Raw genomic sequence first — 16,757 nt, 5'->3', positions numbered from 1 at the left:
GAAGAATAATAGCTGAATCTGTGGGTAACTTGTTTTGCTCCAATTTTATACAATAGCTTTTCAATTTATTATATTGTTTATTCACTAGCCAGCAAGCTTTCTATGCAATCTGTATAGTTTTTCTCCTCTGCCTAACTTTTATTTCTAAAAATCGGTTATAGCTCATAATTGTATTTCATCAGCTTCTCATTCAGCTGATGTGCAGGGAAAAAAAAAGATGAATTCACTTACTTTAGGCTGTTGCAAATGAAAACATAATTACAATTGTATAAATATCTAACTGCAATACCTGCCTTGAATCCACCTTTAAATATACATTTGATTATGTTATAGCGACGAGGTGATAAAACCTACTCAAGTTTGTGTAGTGTTACACTAAAAAAATACATTTTTAGACGTATAATTTTTTTATTTAATGCAGTGTATATTATACTACATAATACTTTCCTCTAGCCTTTGAGCTGAGCTGTGTGACTCACATTCTGCCTTGTCCTATTTTTAAAGAAAGCATTTTCTGTACAGACTACAAATTTCATTCCAGAAAGCATTTTTGAGCAGCAAAACACTCAGTTATCTGCTCTGAACATCAATCATAAATATGCTATCAATGCTTTTGATTCATCAGTGATTCAGCCCTCTGCATTCCCATGTTCTAACCCCTATTCTGCTGTTCAAGGCTAGATGTCTGCATTTTCTACATTGGCTGTGGCCTAGGGGGGGTCAGCTCTGCCAGGGGCATCACAAAACGACTCACATATCTCATTGCCAATAATACATTCCTGTGTATAATAAAAGGATCTGCACTAATGTTCTAGCTGCCAATTCAATCCACTCATTGTTTCTGTCCCCGCTCATTGTGTGCATTTTTGTTGGTGGAAGCGTGTACTGTGTGCAAAACTTTTTAGTTTTGGGCACAATGGAGAGAACACCTGTCAGTTTTCATTGCTGCCTGTGACCCCATTATGGAGATTCACCCTCTCTATTTGACCTGTTTACTGTTCTCATTGAAAGTGAAAGTAAAAAAAAAAAAAATCCCAAATTTGGGGAAATCTTCCAGGGGGACACTAGTTCTGGCAACCTGGGGGGTCCTCAGGTGATTTCCTCTCACTTGGCTATGGGACAGGAAATCTCCCCAATGGAACACAGATGGCAAAAAAATTAACTGACAGTGTTTCTGACCCTCTCTTACTAAAAAAGTTTTGCCTATAGTTCCACTTTACCAATTACCAATTCTGGGCTCTTACACCTAGAGCTGACCTGCTAGCAGAATAGGGTGACCATTTTTTCTGCTTTTCCAGCAACTGGTTTAGGGTGTATAGATGCAAAGAGGGCATTGTGGGGGTTAATCTGGAGACGCCATTAGCGAAATCCCACCACTGATCCAATGGTGGTTTATGAACAGCTAGTATTTGTTTCATCCTTTGTACAACCACCCATTATTCAACTATTATTTTGTGTTGCACTTAGTCTTTAAACACAGACATCTTACCTATCTAATTAGGCCCCTTTCACAGATCTGCCTGTCAGTTTTTTAGGCGAACCTGATCGGATCCTCCATGCATCCCTATGGGGCAGAGGATGTCAGCGGAGACATATCTCCTGACACCCGCTGCTATCGATAGGTGCGATAGGTGGTCCGTTCTCATCCGTTTCCCCCATAGAGGACAGCGGGGATCTGACAACTCCATCTCCGCACACAGAGCGGAGAAGGAGCTGTCATCTGCCTGCTCAGCGGGGATCGGCGGATCGATCCCCTGATGAGCAGAACGGCTCTGTCGACGGAACGGACCCGTGTGAAAGGAGCCTTAGACATCAGCTATTAGTAGACTAAACACACTAACTGCTAAATGGCTAATATCCAACAGGTTTGTAAGGATTTCAGCACATCAATGAAGTTCTCTAGTATCATCATATACAGTGAGGGGAAAAAGTATTTGATCCCCTGCTGATTTTGTACATATGCCCACTGACAAAGAAACGATAAGTCTATAATTTTAATGGTAGGTTTATTTTAACAGCGAGAGACAGAATAACAACAAAAATGTAAGAAAAACGCATTGCAAAAAAGTTCAAAAAACTGATTTGCATTTTAAAGAGTTAAAAAAATAAGTATTTTACTTTTTGGAAAACATGACTTCGTACTTGGTGACAAAACCCTTGTTGTTCTTGTAGTTGGTCACCAGGTTTGCACACATCTCAGAAGGGATTTTGTCCCACTCCTCTTTGCAGATCCTCTCCAAGTCATTAAGGTTTCGAGGCTGAAGTTCAGTAACTCGAACCTTCAGCTCCCTCCATATATTTTCTTTTGGATTAGGGTCTGGAGACTGGCTAGGCTACTCCAGGCCCTTAATGTGCTTCTTCTTGAGCCACTCCTTTGTTGCCTTCACCATGGGTTTTGGGTCATCGTCATGCTGGAATACCCATCCACAACCTATTTTCAATGCCTTGGCTGAGGAAAACAAGTTCTCACCCAAAATTTGACGGCACATGGCCCTATCTATCTTCTCTTTGATGCAGTGAAGTTGTCTTATTCCCGTAGCAGAAAAACACTCCCTTAGCATAATGTTTCCACCTCCATGTTTTATCGTAGGGATGTTGTTCTTGAGATCAAAGGCAGCATTCCTCCTCCTCAAAACACGGCAAGTTGAGTTGATGCCAAAGAGCTTGATTTTGGTCTCATCTGCCCACAACACTTTCACCCTGTTCTCCTCTGAATCATTCAGATGTTCTTAGCAAACTTCAGTCAGCTCTGTACATGGGCTTTCTTGAGCAGGGGGTCCTTTCAGGCGATGCAGGATTTTAGTCCTTCACGACGTAATGTGTTACCACATATTTTCTTGGTGACTATGGTCCTAGCTGCCTTGAGATCATTGACAATATTCTCCCATGTAGTTCTTGGCTAATTTCTCACCGTTCTAATGATCATTGAAACTCCACAAGGTGAGATCCTGCATGGAGCCCCAGACCGAGGGAGATTGGCAGTTATTTTGAGTTTCTTCCATTTGCGAAAAATCGCACCTACTGTTGTCACCCTCTCACCAAGCTACCTGGCGATGGTCTTGGCCCATTCCAGCCTTGTGTAGGTCTACAATCTTGTCCCTGACATCCTTGGACAGCTCTTTGGTGTTGGCCATGGTGGAGAGATTGGAACCTGATTGATTGCTTCTGTGGACAGGTGGAGTTTGTACAGGTAACCAGCTGAAATTAGGAGCACTCCCTTTAAGAGTCTGTATAGAAGACACCTGAGAGACAAAAATCTTGCTGATTGATAGGGGATCAAATACTTATTTCACTCATTAAAATGCAAATCAATTTATAACTTTTTTGAAATGCATTTTTTCTGTATATTTTTGTTTTTATTCTGTCTCTCTCTGTTAAAATAAACCTACCATTAAAATTATAGACTGATCACTTCTTTGTCAGTGGGCAAACGTACAAAATCAGCAGGGGATCAGATACTTTTTCCCTCACTGTATATAATGGGCCATAAACAACAAATATAGACCAGTGTTCTTTATTTCTTGTTAGGTATGTGCAAACAGCAAAAGCACACTGACACTGGACCAGCTATGGTGACAATATAATGCAATTTTCCTAAATATCTGCTGCTATATCCTATCACTTTTGATTTCATATATATACCTTAATGAGTTTGGAGGACAATTTCAGGACATTATTCACAATCGTGAGCTGTTCCTTTTTGTTTGGCTTCTTTTCCATTTTCAAATAAAGATTGATCTGTAGGGTGTAAATGGTAAATGCTCACAGTCAGAAATCCCACACATTAGTACAGTGGCATGCAAATGGAAAGTAAATGACAACTAGATTATTATACACCACGTATGTATGAATTTCTCAGCATTTTAACAAAAGTGACAAATATTATCTGTAATGTACCTAATATGTGTCTAATGTCACTTTCTATTTGTTGCCATTTGCCAGGCAAATGTAACATTCCCTAAGGTTCGATCCTAAAAGAAAAAAATGATTTGATCAGAAGAGTTTAACCCCTTGGAGCTGGCGCCCGCTAGCACTTTAAGGGGTTTAGAATGCTGGGACGTGGGGCGGGGCTTACAGTGATGTGAACAATCAAGGTGGTCACGTGATCGGATAGCTCCTTATCACAAGCAGTGAACGAAGGCTTTTTGTTAGCCGTATTTGCACGCAAATATGTGGCCAATCGGCGCCAAGGCCCATCCACCGAGAGGCCTGTTATTTGTGTGCGCTCGGCGCAAAGAGGTTAAGAACGATTGAGCAATACAGAAAATAGAGAAAATAGCCTAACACTGTAGGCTAAGATCACTCGACCAGAAGAAAAAAAATAATATGAGGGAGACCTCTGCACTATGTACAAAGTGTATAAAGATTCCTGTGCTCTCTAAAGGGATGAGCTGCAGGATCGCCTGTTGTTCAGGTGGTTCAGTGAATGGCCGAATCTTTTGCTGCAGTTTAAAGTAAAGCATTTAGCAGCGGTGTTACTACCTCTGCTAAATATGAAAGCTTCCTTCCCAGGACTGGAGTGCAGAAGCCCCCCTCATATTTACCTGAGCCCTATCTCGATCCAGCTATGTTGCACAGGGGCCCTGGCTGTTCTGGAATCTCCCTCCTCATTGGCTGAGACAGCAGAAGGTGTCAATCAAAACCAGTGTGCCTATGAGGAGGGGGGGGCCGAGCCATGGCTCCATGTCTGAATAGACACACACACACAGCAACATCTTGGCTTGGGTGCCCCCATAGCAAGCTGCTTTCTATGGAGGCACTCTGCAAGAGGGAGGAGCCAGGAGCGCCGATGAGGGACCCGCGAAATGGAGGATCGGGGCTGCTCTGTGCAGAACCACTACACAGTGCATGTAAGTAAAACATGTTTCTTATTTTTAAACAAAAAAAAAACTTTATTATCACTTTAAGGAAAATGCTTGTACATCTGTTTATAGGCAAAAAATGACAGCGCTGTATATAGGTGTATCCAAATAATACTTTTACAATCCTTCAAAGTGCTTAAATCATAAATCTTACTGTGTGAAAGAAAAATTATTACTAAATTGATATTGTATCAAAGAAAAAAATTAAAACATTTTGGCTTATCTGAATGTGTAAAAAAGTGTTCTGGTGCTTTCATAAATACCCACATATGAATGTGTTAAACGAATTCAACAAACATATAACAAATGTAACAGAAAGATGTTAAAATGTTTCAAAGAAATATCCACAAGTGCATACATCAACCATTAGTGTTCATAATCCATTGAAACAGTTCCTTTGAAATAATGTGAATAAAGTGTCCAAAAATAGTGCCAAATGAATATCAAAATAAAACTAAAAAGAACAGATTATTGTGTGTTCCTCTTGTCTTCTTATATTAATGCCACATCAAGAAAAAATGTAATCCACCACCTCTTATAATGAATTCACTCACCAGATGGAATGGCTTGTAATATGATAAACCAGTATGCAAGCTTTTTCTTTTATAGGGAGTGACAGTCTGCAGCCCTCTGGATCAAACTTTAAAAACTCTAATTTATCACTCTCGATGGATATCTCAGGCAAGGAGAAAATCAATGGAAGAGAAAAGAACTCGGTATAGCATAAGATCCTTTAAAAATATACCAACTTTATTAAAAACAGTTAAAACTCATATTTAAAAAAGTGTCTCCACTGACACAAGCATAAACAGCATTGGATCATGTGCAGGCTGGCTCCAACTTCTCAGCTGATGCAAGCTGGCCCGATTTAATGTGATAGCAATCTCTCCAGCTCACACACAATGTACGTTTCAGCATTGGACGTTGCCCTGTAAAGACGTCCAACGACGAAACATACGTCGGGAGTGAGCCGTAGAGATTGCTATTGCATTGAGTCGGGTCAGCTCGCATCAGCTGAGAAGTTGCAGACTGCCACTCCCTACAAAAGAAAAAGCTTGCATGCTGGTTTATCATATTACCAGCCATTCCATCTGGTGAGTAAATTCATTATAAGAGGTGGTGGATTACATTTTTTCTTGATGTGGCAATAATATAAGAAGACAAGAGGAACACACAATAAGCTTTAATTTTTAGTTTTTTTTTATATTCATTTGGCACTATTTTTGGACATTTTATTCACATTATTTCAAAGGAACTGTTTCAATGGATTATGAACACTAATGATTGATGTATGCACCTGTGGATATTTCTTTAAAACATTGTAACATCTTTCTGTTACATGTTTTACATGTTTGTTGGATTAGATTAACACATTCATATGTGGGTATTTATGAAAGCACCAGAACACTTTTTTACATATTCAGATAAGCCAAAACAATTTTATTTTTTTCTAATAAAATATCAATTTAGTAATAATTTTTCTTTAACACAGTAAGATTTATGATTTAAGCACTTTGAAGGATTGTAAAAGTATTTATTTGGATACACCAATATACAGCGCTGTCATTTTTTGCCTATATTTGTGATTGAGACATTCTCAATAAGATAGGAGCAGTATCAGGTAAAAAGCAATTATCACCTAGGCGCAGTCACTTGTTACCCATCTTCGTGTACATCTGCTTGTACTCTCTTTTCTTGGAAAACAAATATAAACCATTAAAAGTGAACTTTTTTTTTTACCTTAATACATTACCTGTATCGATCCAGCACTGCTGCAGATTGGTTCTCTCTCTCCCCTCTGACAGGCTCAGAGCCATTGGCTTCTGCTATTGTCAATCAAATGTTGCAAGGAGGGTCTGGTGGGCAGGGCCAAGCCTCACTGTGTGTGTCCATGGATGCACACAGCCCAGCACAGGAGTGAGCACACACAGAGAAAGAGGCTTCCTATGGTGGCACATGGAGAAGAGAAGGAGCCAAGATGGGAGACAGGGGAACCCAGAGGGGAAGGTTCAGGGCCACTCTGTGCAATACTGTTTCACAGAACAAGCAAGTATATTATGTTTGTCATTTTTATATACATAAATCCTTTATAACCGCTTGAATGTTAGGGATTGTTATATTTGCCTGGTGAAATGCAACAAATAAAAACTGACATTACACATATATTACAAATGTTATTCATATTTTTCATGACTTTTGTTGAAATGCTGAGACCTTTGCAAAGCGCTTTTTTTTATGCAAAGACCCCCACAGTGTAAAAAATACACTATGCAACTTCACACCTACGACTAATAGCCACTTTCCACTTAACATATAGAATTAAAGAGAAATCTGAGAAATCAGAGCATCATTTTTTTAAAACTAAAAACACAACAAATGCCTTAATTGATTTGAAAGCATCTCCAGAGACCCAAAAAATTAACTAGGAACTGGGGGGGGGGGGGGGGGGGGTTGGATTGTAATAAAATAAGTGACATAACAGCAAAGGGGAGGGGAGGGGGGGTGGGGGGTTTTGGGTTGTGACAAGTGGCAAAACAGCAAAGTACCAAATGGGGTATTACAGGTGGTAATGAGGCTAAAATGGGGTGGGGTTAGTATAAACAGGAAAAGGTGAAATGCAGAAATGGGAGACTGAAAACTTGTGATTTGCCTTCTGTTGTATGTAATATACTTTGAATATATATAAAGATTTTTTACAAAAATGCATAGAATATAACTGTGTTATAGGGAATCTACATGAATTCCTGAAAGGCAGGTTTTGTCCAACATTAATGTTTCTGAGGAGGGAAGTACGAATTGGGGTGTAAAAAATCCAATGAGATATTGAAAGTTTTGATTTTGTAAAATCATTTCATACTGATAATCATAACATCCTTGTACAGATGGCTAATAAATGGAGCATATTAAAATGGGGTATGGGTAGCAGCAGTGTACCACAGGGATCGGGGCTGAACCAAACTTTTCTCAGTAACTTTTTGAATGATCTGACAGATGGAATAGAATATAATGTTTCCTTTTTTACTGATGGCACATTATTTAGGATCACTGAAACTGAGCAGGATAGAAACATAATATAGAAGGATTTTAAAGCCCAACTGAAGCTGTTGTTTTTATCACTGTAATGCAGTCAGGCTGCATAAACCGTAACAGATGTAGGAGTGTTTTTTCCAGTTAATGTGTCCCGTGTTTCTCGTCCACTGGAAATATGCAAAGCTGCTCAACACAGAGTGCAGCAGTTGGGTATTTATTGGTCAGACATGTCCCCTGCACATTTCTCCAATCAACAGTGCACATGCACCCTAAACAGAGATGTTGATTGTAGCATTGTGTCCAGGGCATGTTAGACACATATGTGTACTTTTTGTATAAGCTTTCTAATCAGCTTGTATTGTTCTGTGGTATGCATCTATTCAGAGTTAGCATAAATCTCATGACCATTTACTGATAGGCGAAGATTCTGACTCCATTGTTGACCATTATTGCATACCTCTTCAGTCAGTAGTATTGAGACATTGCTGTACTTCTTGTTGGTCTCTGATCCCAGGGAAGTTAGACGTAAGAGAAAGATGAGCAAAGCTGCTTCCCAAATCAGGAACTCCCAGTTATAGAGATAGGTTAGAAAGGTTGTATGTCCATTCAGAACCTATTTTGACAGGGCAAATAAATAATTGTAATATTCAAACATTTAAATCTGCTTATTGCCTACAACAGTCAAAAATAACTCTACCATAGACTGAGCTACTGCATTGCTGTTGCGATAAATGTTCTAAGTTCATATAAAACACATTGTTGTCCCAAATTTAAACTGTTCAATAACCAATGAGATTAATTTAAAGAAACTCAATAAGCACTAGTTATAGCCACATTATCCTATTAGACACCCTAGGCAGGAGCCTATGGCCTGGTGAATGTATAAGAGTCCCAGTTACAGCTTTCATTAACTGACAGAAATCTCAGTACAATTGGTTAAAGGCAAGACAATGCAAGTGGTTTGGCTTCTCTGTGCCAATTTTATTCCCAGTCAATGTCACTTGAAGGATTGGGGAAAACAATGCTGCTCAATTTTCTATTAATGCGGATTTGAACAAAAATCAATCTTATTTCAGAATTGCATTGAATCCTTTCTGTGAAAAAAAAAATACTTATTTTGCATAGCTGTATACTGTAGTCATACCAGCATTCAAAAAAAAAAAAGAAAATGTACGTAGCTGTGTGTGGCCTTTTCTTCGCAGCACATCACAGCTGTCAATATTAGGAGTGAGTACAGACGCAGCATAACAAAACCCAAAATTCAGTGTCTCACATAAAAAAAAACATGATCTTAGACTTCCAGTTTGTATTCTCTTCTGCCCTTAGGAATCATGTGAATTTCTATGCAAAAACCTCATAAAATATGATCACAGTCATGGATGAACTCTCATTAATAGTAGCAAAGCCTAATTAATAGTCATTAGCCTCAACTCTCCTGTAGCTGCAACAATAAAGATATATTTCAGTTCCTTCATGTATACAAAATTCTTTCGGCTCATGCACATATTGTTTTGTCTTGCTTGAATGGTCTGCCTCAATTTATTTTTTTTAATTACATTTTTAAAAACATGAAATATTTTGATTTGCACCTGTGTTTCAGATTACCGCCATAAGTTTAACTTTAGCAACGGACTTCCTGACAATGTGCTGAACATTTTCCAACAGCTTAGGATTCATTGGTACCTAAATGACTGCAAGATTTCCAGCCCATAATGCCCCATACACACGTGCAGATTATCTGCAGACTTACCAAAACCATATAATATGAGGTCAAACCTAAACACTTTCAATTTGTATGCAATCCGGCAGGCCCTTGCACTACATAGAAAAGGTAAGTCTGCAGACAAAAGTCTGCAGATAATCTGCACGTGTGTATGGGGCATTAGACAGCAGAGCAGACCTATACTTTACACATAAAGCAGGTGAAGCAGCAACAGTAGATCATGTCTACCTTTGGCTTGATGAAGGCCCATGTCTTTTAAAATCCTTCCATGACCATTTCCATATATTATGAGCTTCAGCAATATTTCTTTCATGATCGGGCTATACTGCAGTTCAGCAGAAGGCTGTCGAGAACCATTAGTTACAGTACATTTTCTATTAGCTACCTTCATCATTTAAACAATGTATTTAGTAAGGATGTATATGTAGCAATGTAAATTGCTTTCTTTGCTAAATGAAACTGACTATATCACTATAGCTTAGATAAGGATGAGATAACCTTTAAGCATGCTCAGTTTAGGATCCAATTCTGCTGACATTTAGAAAGCTCCTACGGGTTCACAAACTTGCTCACCTTTGTGCATTGTGTAATCTAATTAAATACTGTATTATAATCACTTTTACACAATTTTTATGAAACAGAGTTTTCTGGATAAGGTTCCTTTCTATAATACAGTGCACTCAGCCAACCTTATTTTCAGAAGTTCCTGACTCTTCTCACAGCATGAAAATGAATCATCAAAATCGTATTGATGGCTGTGTGTAAAACAGACCTTTCTTTCTCAACATAAGCTGCTGAATAAGCCTGCAATGTTTTAAAACAGCCAACGTCATCTGACTTACAGTTCCAGATTCATATAAGTTTTGCTTCACAAGGTAACTGCAACCTAAAATATTGTGTTTATTTGTGTAGGCCTGGAATTTTTGCTAGCATTCCCAAGCATGTCTTTCAGCATCAAAGGATGTAGCTAATAAAGCAACGCACAGAACAAATAAGAAAACCAAAACCCAGTAACCTGTAGCAACCATAACTGACATTGCCGTTTTCAAAATTGGTGAAGGATGGTTTGAGTGCTGTCATACTAATCCACTTTGTTATTTTGTCAGCTATAGCATACTTAGCTTTTCAGGAAAGCTCTAAACTGCAGATGAAGAAAAACTTGAGGGAGGGTGATGATGATCAAGTGGCATCCTTGCTAAAAGCATCAAATTAATCATCCTGCTGTGACTGACAAGATGAACAAACAATTCTTGTTACATTTGAAGGTGCATGGGATGAGTTGGCAGGTTGACAAATTTTGGAATAGAAGTTTTATTTCTGCTACCATTTTCAAATACCTCTGACAAGGCAAGAGTGGCCCTAAAGTTGGTTTTGCAGATGATAAGATATACAGGTGCATCTCACAAAATTAGAATATCATCGAAAAGTTAATTTAATTCAGTAATTATATTCAAAAAGTGAAACTCATATATTACAGTATATATATTCATTACACACAGAGTGATTTATTTCAAGCATTTCTTTCTTTTAATTTTAATGATTATGGCTTACACGTAGTGAAAACCCATAATTCAAAGACTCAGAAGATGTTAAAAAAAATTGTAAAGCAAAGGCCATTCAAGAATATGGGGAGATTCACAAGGAGTGGACTATGGCTGGTGTCAGTGTTTTAAGAGCCACCACACACAGACATATCCAGGACATGGGCTACAACTGTCACATTCCTTGTGTCAAGCCACTCCTGAACCAGAGCTGGGCTAAGGAGAAAAAGGACTGGACTATTGCTCAGTGTTCCAAAGTCCTCTTTTTGGACGAAAGTAAATTTTGCATTTCATTTCAAAATCAGGGTCCCAGAGTCTGGAGGAAGAGTGGAAAGGCACAGAATCCAAGTTGCATGACGTCCAGTGTGAGGTTTCCACAGTGATGATTTGGGGAGCCATGTCATCTGCTGTTGTTGGTCCACTATGTTTTATCAAGTCCCAAGTCTGCGCAGCCCCCCTACCATGAAATTCTAGAGCACTGCATGCTTCCCTCTTCTGACCTGCTTTATGGAGATGCTGATTTCATTTTCCAGCAGGACTTGGCACCTGCCCACACTGCCAAAAGGTACCAATACCTGGTTTAATGATTATGGTATCACTGTGCTTGATTGGCCAGCAAACTAGTCTGACCTAAGTCCCATAGAGAATCTGTGGGGTATTGTCAAGAGGAAGATGAGAGATACCAGATCCAACAATGCACACGAGCTGAAGGCCCCTATCACAGTAACCTGGGCTTCCATTACACCTCAGCAGTGCCACAGGCTGATCGCCTCCATGCCACGCCGCATTGATGCAGTAATTCATGCAAAAGAAGCCCCAACCAAGTATTGAGTGCATACTATACAGTACATGGACATACTTTTCAGTAAGCCAACATTTCTGTATTAAAAATCCTATAATATTTAAATTTTCTGAGATACTGTACTTTGGATTTTTACTAGCTGTAAGCCATACAAATCAAAATTAAATGAAAGAAATGCTTGACATATTTCATTCTGTGTGTAATGAATCTATATAATCAATGAGTTTCACTTTTTGAATTTAATTACTGAAATAAATTAACTTTTTGATGATATTCAAATTTTTTTGAGATGCACCTGTAAATGCTCCCCATTGCCTAGGTGAGTAAGCCTGAATGAGCTTCTGGAAATGACAAGCTCTAGTTCATCAAGCTGCAATGCTAATGAAAGTATGCTAAAAGAAAAGTGTCTAAAGGCATGGGGATTAATTTACTAAAGGCACATAGACTATGCACTTTTGCAAGTGCAGTTGCACTCTGCAAGTGCAGTTGCTCCAGAGCTTATGAAAAAGCAATGAAAATAAAAAAAAACAGCATTTTTGCATCCACATGATTGGATGATGGAAGTCCGCATAGCTCTCTATCATTTATTAAGCTCTGGAGCAACTGCACTTGCAAAAGTACACAGTTTATTTTGCCTTTACTAAATTAACCCTATTGTGTACTTTAAATGTTTTTTGTTGTTTTACCTAGGTATTAGTGTAGTTATATTCCCTGTGGTGTTTGCTTGCCTTGTGATAATGGGCTCACATGTTGTGGCTGCAGTTTGTAGTGTCTTGGCCTCTCGATTCCCCCATGTCCATGTAGTGATTTACCTAGCCGGCTCTCCCCACAGCGATTCCTGGTCTGTGCCTGTAATTGCTCTCCAGTCCATCAAGACCACTACTTTCATCTGAGCAACTATACCAGCCCTGTGTGCAGTTTACAGCTTGTTTACATGTAATGGATACTTAATAAATGACACTTTTTATCTTGCTTATACTTATCTAGCGCCCTCTTCTATTTGTTGTTTATCTGTCAGATTGCTCATTACTGTTTAGCTTTCACCTAAGTAGCACTAGACTGAGACCCAAGAATTGTGGGACATGTAGTTTCTCCATGGGAAGTGTCAGTTCTTTAACTACAAACAGAATCATTTATTAAAATGCGCAGTGCCATGCACCTCATGTTTGAACGTAAACAGAATTTTTTGATACAGGAATGTGAAGATTTACTGTAATATAGGCTGTTCATACAGAGCAACAAATTACACAATAAACTATATGATAAATGCACATTCTATGCAGGTAAAAAACACAATGCATGCTCAAATTACACAAGATAATATTGACTGAGAAGTCACTTTATCATGCCTTGAGCATACTTTAAATGCTGCTTTAAGCTTCATGAAATCTAGTGTAATTCCTTCCAGTATCTAAAGTAGAAAATACCAAATCCATTATACAATTCAGTAAATACATGCAATTATTAATGTAAAGGGTATAGTGGCAATTTAGCTAAATTTTGAGGTCAAATTATCTGAAGTGTAAAGGATAAAAGCAGATCATAGTTAATAACCTATACAAGCCTTTGCAATCAGCACTCATAGTTGGTATATTAATGAGACTCTGTTTTCCAAAATTATGAAATAAAGGTACTTACCTGCGCACAACAAATAAAGGCAATAGACAGTGTTAATAAATAGATTGATGACACAATGACATCTACAGATCTCTGAGGTCCTCTTCTCTAATGAGAAGAAAAGGGAAATATTAGTATATACAATAAAGGCAGAGAGAAGAGAGAACAGCAAGGGACATGACTAAGGCAACCTTTTAGATTACCTTCAGGTAGGACCGTAGAGATAGCCAAATCTTAATGTTCTGCACCTTCTTCAGCCGGAAGTGAGGGATCTCAGACTTCAGTGCTTTTCTAGCAGAGGTCAGGTGACTGAAAAGCTTGGCTATCAGAAACCTCTGCAAGAGATACAAAGACACAGTAATGATGAATGGAGATAGTACGCATACATACCTGCGAAAGGCAGCAGTTTATAGATGGATGGAAAAGAATATAGGTTATACACAAAGTAAAAGGTAATGAATATGAAGAGAGATGAAATGATACAAGAGAATGGTTGAAAAAGAGAAAAATACAACAACATGGAATTCGCTTTTTTCACAGGATACAATAGGCAACATAAAATAATAGAGAAGATAATCAAAAAGCACTGGCCCATACTGAGAGCAGACAAGACATTGAAGAAGCTACTACCAAACCAGCCAACCTTTATATACAGAAGAGCACCTACACTCAGAAACAGACTGGTGCAGAATGTAATAGACCCTCCTAAGCAAGTACAACTCCCCTCCAATCTCAAAGGCTTTTTCAGCTGTAGAAAGTGTTTACCATGTAGAACAAACAGAGCACAAGAGAGAAGAAAAATCGCATTCCAATCCACATCAACAGGAAGGGAGTACAAAATCAATGAAACCATCACATGTACAAGCACACATGTGACATATGTGATCGAATGTCCTTGCAAATTGCAGTATGTGGGCCGAACCACTTGTCCATTATTTGTAAGGATAAGGGAACATGTGAAAAACATCAAAAAGGGCTTTGATAAGCACAGTCTTTCACGCCATTTCAAGATAGCCCATGCTAAAGACCCCTCGGTCATGACTTTCTATGCAATTGACAAAATCAAAAACGACTGGAGGGGCAGCAACAAGAAAATTAATGTATCCCGCAATGAGACAAAGTGGATATATTTATTACAAACACTTCAGCCTGAAGGCCTCAACAAAGACATTGATTTGAACTGTTTTATCACTGATTTTTAGGAAGACGGTTCATGTCTTATGGCCTTTTATGACTTTTTATGACCTTTTATGACCTTTTATGACCTTTATGATAATGATCCACCATGATCTCTTATGTTTTTCCATGCTTTCATGTTTTTTAGGTATTTTTGGGTATTTTAACACATGCGTTTTTCCATGCGGTTTTCCTCTATTTGCATATGCGTTTTTATCAACAAATATTGCTTCCTCCACTTCCTCCTCCAGTAGGGGTTTATTCCTCCAACATAACAACAACTTTGTACTCCTCCTCCAATCATAACCCCATTCCTCCACACATCTGAATTTGACTCCTCCTCACATTTTTGGTTTTTAGCCTTTTTAGCCTCGTTGTAGCTTGCATGGTTTCAGCCATGCACAAGGCATAATATCACATAACATCCCCTATGGTATCCCAATGGAATAATTCATCTCAAACTCTCATACCAGGAATGACTCTTTCTTTTTTAAAAAAACCTTTTTATAAAAAACCTTTTTATAAAATATATTTTAAATTTTTAATTTTTTCATTTTTTAACACACGTTTAATAAAGTATTTTACTTATAATTTTATCTCTAATGTAAGCGGATTTTACCCACACGGCACATCTCTTAGCACTCTATGGCAGTGGTTCTCAAATCCGGTCCTCGGGACCCACCAACAGGCCAGGTTTGCAAGATAACTAAATTACATCACAGGTGATTTCATTTGCTTCTCAGTGATTGCAGTATTCTAGTCTGCATCCCCCAAGGTAATACTTAAAATCTGGCCTGTTAGTGGGTCCCGAGAACCGGAGTTGAGAACCACTGCTCTATGGCACGTTTTTATGTTTTCACTTACCACTGTCACTTTTTAGTTTAAGAGATGTATGCAATTTAACAGATGGGGCCCGCTGCAAAAGGAAGTTCACATGATGTAAACAAACCCCGTAACCTGTATAAGCCGACCAGATAACAAAACAATCAGAGGTACCAAGATGGCAGCCGGTATGACTCGCGTGAGGTTACCAATATGGCGGCGGTACACACAATGGTCGCTAGGATACGGAGGTCTATTTAAACCCCGGGAGTACGTAGCCTAGTACCGCCCCAGATGACGTTGCAGTGACGAAACGCGTAGAGCGGCAATCAGCGTCATACGTCACTTCCGGTTAGGTGGCTCTGGCCGGTGGAACGCGGAAGCACCACACGGCCGTACGCCGGAGATCCACTAACAAGCTGACGGTGAACTTCCGTCGCTACTATTTTTTCCCCAATGTTATACTATACTACGCAATGGAAGCTCTCTTGATCTTTTGTATACTGACTCCCTAGATACACGCGCAACAACACTTGTGGAACAACTAGTACTAAAGAACTTGCAGGCATCAGGAGGAGGGAGAAACAGTAAACCAAGTTAATAAGGGAGAGGTTATTGGTAAGTGCTTTACCTTCGGTATTAGCACTCCTCACTCTCAGCACACGCAAACAGGCGCAATTCACGTCCACCTTATCTTATACTAAACATTATTTTATACTGCGATTTTATTGATTTTATAACACTCATCACGGATGTAGTTTCCTCTGTAATAGGAGGTCACAATAAAGGTTTTATATATATTGTTATTCACTTATTTGTACACCTGCACTTTTGCACTTGTCACCAACCAATGGTCGTCTTTCATCCGATGAGTGACACATAGACGGTACAATCCACTCGGCAACACGGTACCATCTTTTGTGTTTGCACTAAGTTGCACATTTATTTTGTTAAGCACGTAACACTTTAATATTACATTTGCACATTATCTGTTTATAAACAAGCACTGTGCACTTTCAACTGGAATCACACACAACAAAGTGATTTGCTGTATAAGGTGGTAGCGCCCCATACCAACACCTCCCGACCCCCCACATTTTTTACCCTTGCGGTAAGTTGGAGGCAGCATAACCATCTGATCCCCACAATTTTTGAACACATTACTGGTTCGGTATTTGTGTTAC

The 16,757-nt window shown here is 38.9% G+C and overlaps 1 protein-coding gene across 1 annotated transcript in view; it reads right to left on the bottom strand.

The window, feature by feature from the left end:
• The window catches only part of PHTF1 (putative homeodomain transcription factor 1), a 322,940-nt gene that overhangs the window by 35,281 nt on the left and 270,902 nt on the right, over positions 1–16,757 (bottom strand). Inside the window, exons 14-17 of the mRNA XM_082246092.1 lie at positions 13,779–13,910; positions 13,597–13,683; positions 8,350–8,505; positions 3,643–3,738 (exon numbers count right to left, since the gene is read on the bottom strand). Coding sequence (XP_082102218.1) covers positions 3,643–3,738; positions 8,350–8,505; positions 13,597–13,683; positions 13,779–13,910 — 471 coding nt within the window. The remainder of the gene's footprint in view (positions 1–3,642; positions 3,739–8,349; positions 8,506–13,596; positions 13,684–13,778; positions 13,911–16,757) is intronic.

Source organism: Pelophylax lessonae, assembly GCF_965119305.1.
Source record: "Pelophylax lessonae genome assembly, chromosome: 2".
Taxonomy (NCBI): domain Eukaryota; kingdom Metazoa; phylum Chordata; class Amphibia; order Anura; family Ranidae; genus Pelophylax; species Pelophylax lessonae.
Note: the sequence above shows the minus strand (reverse complement) of the source record. Positions and strands in the feature narration are given on the sequence as shown.